This window comes from Sinocyclocheilus rhinocerous, unplaced genomic scaffold (genome assembly GCF_001515625.1).
Source record: "Sinocyclocheilus rhinocerous isolate Xijiao unplaced genomic scaffold, SAMN03320098_v1.1 scaffold1545, whole genome shotgun sequence".
NCBI classification, from domain to species: Eukaryota; Metazoa; Chordata; class Actinopteri; order Cypriniformes; family Cyprinidae; genus Sinocyclocheilus; species Sinocyclocheilus rhinocerous.
Genome location: NW_015626380.1, coordinates 109,073 through 115,725, shown reverse-complemented (window position 1 = coordinate 115,725; position 6,653 = coordinate 109,073). Strand labels below are relative to the sequence as shown.

The following is a 6,653-nucleotide window of genomic DNA, read 5'->3' as shown; positions in this document are numbered from 1 at the left end:
TTTTTTTTTTTAGAAATAGCCTTTTTGCACATCCAGCCTTGTACTCTTCTAGGTTCAAAAAGCTGTCGTCCATAAAATGCGTTGCACTAATTCGAACATCTGGGTTGTGCTGTTCTGTTGTAACTAAATCTTAACCAATGATTCCTAATTGCATCTACTTCCGGAAGGCCAAATAAAGTGCTTTTGCTTTTGCACTGAAATACACAGCGTCTCCCTGACATGGCTGCATTAACACTACTGCTGTTCCTGAAACCACGCTTTCTTTCTTTGCGTGCACATTTGGGCGGTGTTATGCAAATCTTCGCACATCGTGACGTAGACATGTGGGGCGTGTTAGAACGAGCCGTTTTAGGTAGGTGTGGCTGACTCTTAACTTTTATAAAGAATATCTCTTTGGATTTGAGACTTTAGTGTTTGCAACTTTACAGATCTTCTTTATGCACCAAGAGCTTGTAACACTCCAAAGAGAAAGGAAAAATTGAAATTGCATCATATGACCCCTTTAAGTGAATGTAACAAACTATATAAACCTGCTGCTGTCAGTCATTAATGTTTATTTAGCCTATACATTGAAGACTAACCAGTGTTATTTTAGTTAAATAGATTATTCAGTTTCTGTGGTATTTCTGTACCTGAATATTACTGTTATACCTACCTGAAAAACTTAAAGCACAGTTAATTTTAGTTGTATCTTGTTATTGTATTTGTTTGTGCCATTGCTTGTCATTTATCTGTTCTCATTTTATTACTGAGTGTTTGCTTGTCTTTTTTAGTTAAAATAAATTCAATTCAGAGTTTGAAATCGAAGATCTTTTTAAGTATCTTCCTCACAATATAAATATGAATCAACAACATTATAAATGGTAAAACACAAATACACTAAACATTTAAGTTGGATGATTGTAGTTTAAAAATATGTCTAAAAAAATACCCTAACTCCCCCTTCAAATTAAAAAATCCCCCCCATAAGAGCCACCTAAAGGGGGAATTCCTCCCCATTTTCCAAAACGAAATTCAGAACCTGCTTTCTCCATACCATCTCTTTCTCTAAGACCATCTCTGGTTTGTCATTTTAGAATTTTGCTTGGGAAATCTTCTTTTGTTAGTCTCAGATATTTTTTAATTAAATGGTGCCAGTATGGCTCAAAATTGTCACATTAATTTATGTGAGTGATGTGTGTTTTCTCTCAGGATGAGGAGTATAAGATCTGTCCAGAGAAACTGGAGGAAGCCAAACTGAAGTCCAAATACCCTCACTTGGGTAATAAGCCTGGAGGATCCGATCTGCTCAGAAAAAGACTGCAGAAGGGGGTGAGATTCATTCAATGCTCTCTTTCTGCCCACATTGGTAGGGTGAATAACTGTGTTATAAGAGGAGATACAGATCACAGGGCTTTGGTGGTTTTACACAGGCAGTAGAACATCACAGCATCATGTGACTGAGTCATGAGCCACAGATGGCATGTGCACTGCAAGATGTGTTACAGACACAAGTTCTGGTCAGTTTGAGAACATTAACCTCGGTCGTGGATGTACATTAATGGTCAAAAGTTTGGAAGTTGTTTTGGAAAGAAGTCTCTTATGCTCACCAAGGCTGTGGATACTTCAGTCTTTCGTGTTCAAATGATCCTTCAGAAAGTATTGTAATATGTTGATTTGGTGCTCAATTTTGTTCATTAATTATTTGTGCTCCGTTATTATTAATGGCTCTTATCAATGTTGAAAACAGTTTTTGCTCCTTAAAGGCACTATATTCAGCGACACCGGTGGCTGTTAAGTGAACTGCAGACAGTAACTTGCACACATAATGTACAAGAGACTGAACGTAATTCAGTGCCCCGATATACTCGCGGAAACGTTTTTCCCGTTCTTTGCTTAGAAGTAAAAAGAAGTTGGAAATAGCTTTGCACTGATATAATGTAACGGACATCAAGATGCCGTCCACGCTGCTGAGACCGACACTTAGATGAATATGTCAATATTCAGTAACAAATATGTCAATAATGATTTCCTCTAACAAAATAAACACAATAAAAATGACAGCGGTGAGAAAGCAGCAGTTAAGAAAGCATCTGATCATAGCGATGTGGATATGTTTGCACCAGCTCTGCAATTGACCGGCATCATGTTGACAAATGAGATAATTAAAAATACACTTATGATAGTTTGATTATAAGGTATATTTGAGACTATAGACTGTATAGATCTGGCTATGTGAGACTTTAGTTTGAATTAATGCCTTTGTTTTGCATGACATTTTGACATTATGGTACAGAGCAGCTCTTTTGTCATTAACCTGAATATTGTATAAGCATTTGTTTCATGTGTCAGAACGGAAGAGAGGCTCTCAGGAGCACACATAAACATTACATCCTTTTGATTTTCCAAGCAAAAACGTCCCAAGTCCTTCAAATAAAAATCAATCTACAGGCTTTCATAGACGACCTAGGTCAAGCTCTTCACACATTGGCAATAAAAGAGCAATTAATGCATGAAAATTCTTACTTATAGCCCCTTTAATCTTTTTGTAGAAAATTTGATACATTTTTTCAGGATTCTTTGATGAATAGAAAGTACAAAAGAACAGCATTTAAAAAAATATTTTGTAACATTATGCATGACTTTTCTGTCACTTTTGATCAATTTGATATTTCCTTCCTTATTAAAAATATACATTTCTTAAAAAATAAAATAATAAATCTTATTTGCCCCAATCTTTTGAATGGTAGAGTATCACTGATTCCACAAATATATTAAGCACCAAAAACTGCTTTTAATAATAGTAATAATAATAATAATATGTTATCAGCTTGATTTCGAAAATTCAGCTTTGCCATCAAAGGAATAAATTATATTTTAAAATATATTATAATAGAAAAGTTATTTTAATAAATAGTAATAATATTTCACAATATTACTTATTTCACAATGTTTTCACTTGGTGAGCATGAGAGACTTCTTTCAAACACATTTAAAAAATCTTAGTTATTCCAAAGATTTGACTGGTAGTGTAGGCAGACCTTGCATGTAGCAAGCCTGCTGCATAGGGTTGGGTACCTATGTAACCGGTATGTACTAGAACCGAATAAGAACGCAGATTTCGGTGCCTCATTTCGGTGCCACTTGCGCCGCCTCTTCTGCCACGACTCCTAAAAAAAACGTTTTCATTCCGCGTCGGCCCATCAATCTCTCGCTGGATCCGCTCCTCTGCTATCAACAAGAGGAACGTCTGTTCTTCCTCAACAGACAACGAAACTTTTTGGTTGTTAAAAAAAGGTGCACTCGTTCAAAACAGTTGCGTTCAATCCTGTGATCGCCTCAGAGTCAGTCCCCTTTAAATTTCAGCATGTTCTACAATCCGCAGACTCAAACAGAAACAGAGGACACAAGGTGTGTGTTTATCGATAGATTGTTATAATATCTGTATCTGTGCAGTTCTTTGTCATAAATACAGTTTACAAAAGGTCACGAGGGAGCAATCGGTTTCCCATCTACTGTAAAGTTTTCGCTGCGTTCACCCCTCATCACACCACAGCTGTTTCCTCCAGCAGAAATTTAGCCCTTTAACACATATGAAAGCATACTTTATAAAACAATCATGTTGCTATTTTCATTTGAAAATGTAATATTTAATATAAAACATATTACAGTGCATGTGGCATACCATACAGTCATTCACAGAACTGATTAAAGACAGTGACGGACAGCACTCAGTCAATTCACTCATTTTAACTAAATATCAGAGTGATTGACAGAGATACAGTAGAAACATTATGTGTGGTTTTGTATTAAATAATGACCCAGATCGTGAAATACATTTATTAGCCTTAGAGTAAGGGAAGCACAACTCGGGAAATGTATATTTATTTTAAATATTTTTAATGTTCTTTAATGTTATCCATCGGTTTTTTGTGGCTCTTTTTTTAAAGTATCAGTTCAGGCACCGGTACCGTTTTAAAAGTATCGATTTGGCACCGGTATCGTAAAAAACCCAATCGATACCCAACCCTACTGCTGCAGGAGAAAAATGGCGTCTTCCGTGTTGATCGTGACATTACAGTAAGAAGTGTATTAAGAAATAATTTCATATTATATGTTTGTATTTACTATTGCATACTATTTCATATTTGGCAGTCTTGTTTTTGTTGAACATTTTTTCAATTCATGTATATTTACAGTGTAACAACATCTTTCAAAGTATTTGGAACAGAATCAACACATTTACTGTGCCATAATTCACTCATGCCAACAAGTTCTCCTCAACTGCTTTCTTTCCCAGCCAAAGTACTTTGACTCAGGCGACTACAACATGGCGAAGGCCAAGATCAAGAACAAGCAGCTTCCAGCGGTGCAGACAGAGAAGACCGAGATCACCGGAGACCACATCCCCACCCCTCAGGACCTGCCACAGAGGAAACCCTCTCTGGTGGCCAGCAAACTGGCTGGCTGATACCTGCTGCTGTCCTTCACTCCACACTCCCAAATCCTATCTCTTCATCCATTTATCTCTGATACTGCATTCCTGCCCTCATCCTCTCTTGTTTCCTGTCCTCTGAAAATACACTGAATATTCAAGGGTTGCAGATGTTACAGAGCTGTACTGCCACACTGTGAGATGGGTTGGGTCGTGGCTCCAAAGGGGGGTGAAGTTCTCAAAAGTCTTCTGATATTTTTAATGTGTCATAGTATGTAGTTGAAAGTGTACATATTTGCTAGTGAGTGAGGGCAAACTGCATTTTAGAAGATGTTTTGCATTTTAATTATAACCATTCCTCAATTACCCATTGCTTAGAGGACAAGGTCACCCAAAAATGAAGATTCTGTCATTTACCCATTGCGCATGACTTTATTTCCTCCAGTGAACGCAAAAGGAAATGTTTAGTGGAATGTCAAAGTTGCTCTTTTTCAAACAAAGAAAGTCTATAGAGGGAAAGGGTTGTAGAGCTCCGGGAATTACAAAAAATTGTACTTTAAGTAGTTCATACAACTTGTTCCAACCATGGAGGTTCAACGAGATACGGACCTCTGCATTTTTTCTAGGTGTATTATAAAAGTTGTTAAATAATTGCCTAATAATAACTGTACTTTGTTGCAAAGATGTTGTACAATGCCAAGATAATGTACTTACTTATCTGAGCTGCACACACAGCACTCATCAGTATCAAAATGACTTAGATGGCCAATCAAATCAGAGAAGGCATTTACTGTTTACAGAAGCCAAATGTGAATTTCAGCATGGAGCTTCAGTTGTAACGGACAGAAAGTCAGGTGTAACTAGGTCAGCATTTGATATTTGGCAACTGTGTTGCCATGCTTTTATCTTGTGTCTTCTGAAGCCATACAATAACTTTGTGTGTGGGACTGAAATTTTTCATTTTTCCAAATAAGTGCTTGCGCTCAATTCAAAACATTCAAATGACGCATTACAATTAGTCACGAGAAATTGCACAACCAATGGCTATTTGATGCTGATGCAAAAGCACCATACAAAATAATGTTTGAATATGCATAAGCGTAAATGAGATTGAAAGCATTTTCAGCAAATTACAGCTTAAGTTATCACATAGCTTCAGAAGACCTAATATAAGATCCAAAGAAAGTCACGTGCGGTTGGAATGACATAAGAGTAAAAAGGAAATTGTGCTAGAATTTTCTTTTAGGGGTGAGCTTTTCCATTAATCATGGAGTTAAGTGCTTGAATCGATAATGAATTGAAAGTAATCTCTAATAATGTGGTTGATTTGCACCCTGTTTCTTTGATGAGAATGCTTGTTTCTTTTTGTCATGTTTCAGCTTTAAGTGGAGGACACTTGGTTAGTCATGATTGATAGCATGTAATGCAGATCTCTGAGACTGCTGTCATTTTGTTTTGTACCATAGAGCTTAAAGCCTTATGATGATGTAGTGCCAATGCACAGATTGGCAAGCAGTTCTGTAACGCCACACGTTTCTTTCATACGTCACTTGTGTCTGGTTGTAGAGTCCAGGCAGTGAGGATGCTTCTCCACCTTCTGGTGTGTAATAAACTCCATGAGATCTCCTGTAAATTGTCTTCTATGCAGAGGAGGGAGACAGTTGCCTGTCGGCTCCTCACACCACATCGTCACACTACAGTAAACTCCACGGTTTGCATGAGCATAAACTGGCCGCTTTTGAGCCATTTTGACTTGTAAATAAAATAGTTTTGCAAACCTTCTGTGATTTTGAGTATTTTTATAAGTGAAATTATCTATTGGGCTTGATATTTCCATTTCTCAGATTCCAAAAAATAAACACTACAATAAGGTCCCATTAGTAGTGCATTAACTAAAGTAAACTTAATAATAAGCAATATGTTTGTTACAGTATTTTTTCATATTTGTTAATGTTAGATAATATAAATACTGCTATTCATTGTCATATTAGCTCAGGTCCTTATTACCTTTTATTACCGACGGGTAAAAGTTTGGAATATATTTTTTAAAGGCTGCCGTTAATCAAAAATACAGTGTATATTATTAAAATTTTAAATAACTTCTATTTTAAAATGTAATTTACACACGCACAATACATTTTAAAATATCTCCTCCTCTGTCAGTCGGGATTCAGCCTTCTGATTCTCCTTTGAATCAGACTAATTCTAAAATGTGTACATAAAATTATTGAACTTTAAT

General features: G+C 36.4%; 1 protein-coding gene across 1 annotated transcript in view; it reads left to right on the top strand.

Annotated features, from left to right (window-relative positions):
- arpp19a (cAMP-regulated phosphoprotein 19a) overlaps positions 1-6,041 on the top strand; it is an 8,164-nt gene extending 2,123 nt beyond the window's left edge. Inside the window, exons 2-3 of the mRNA XM_016518033.1 lie at positions 1,192-1,311; positions 4,280-6,041. Coding sequence (XP_016373519.1) covers positions 1,192-1,311; positions 4,280-4,450 — 291 coding nt within the window. The 3' untranslated portion in view covers positions 4,451-6,041. The remainder of the gene's footprint in view (positions 1-1,191; positions 1,312-4,279) is intronic.
- Positions 6,042-6,653: the final 612 nt, after the last annotated feature.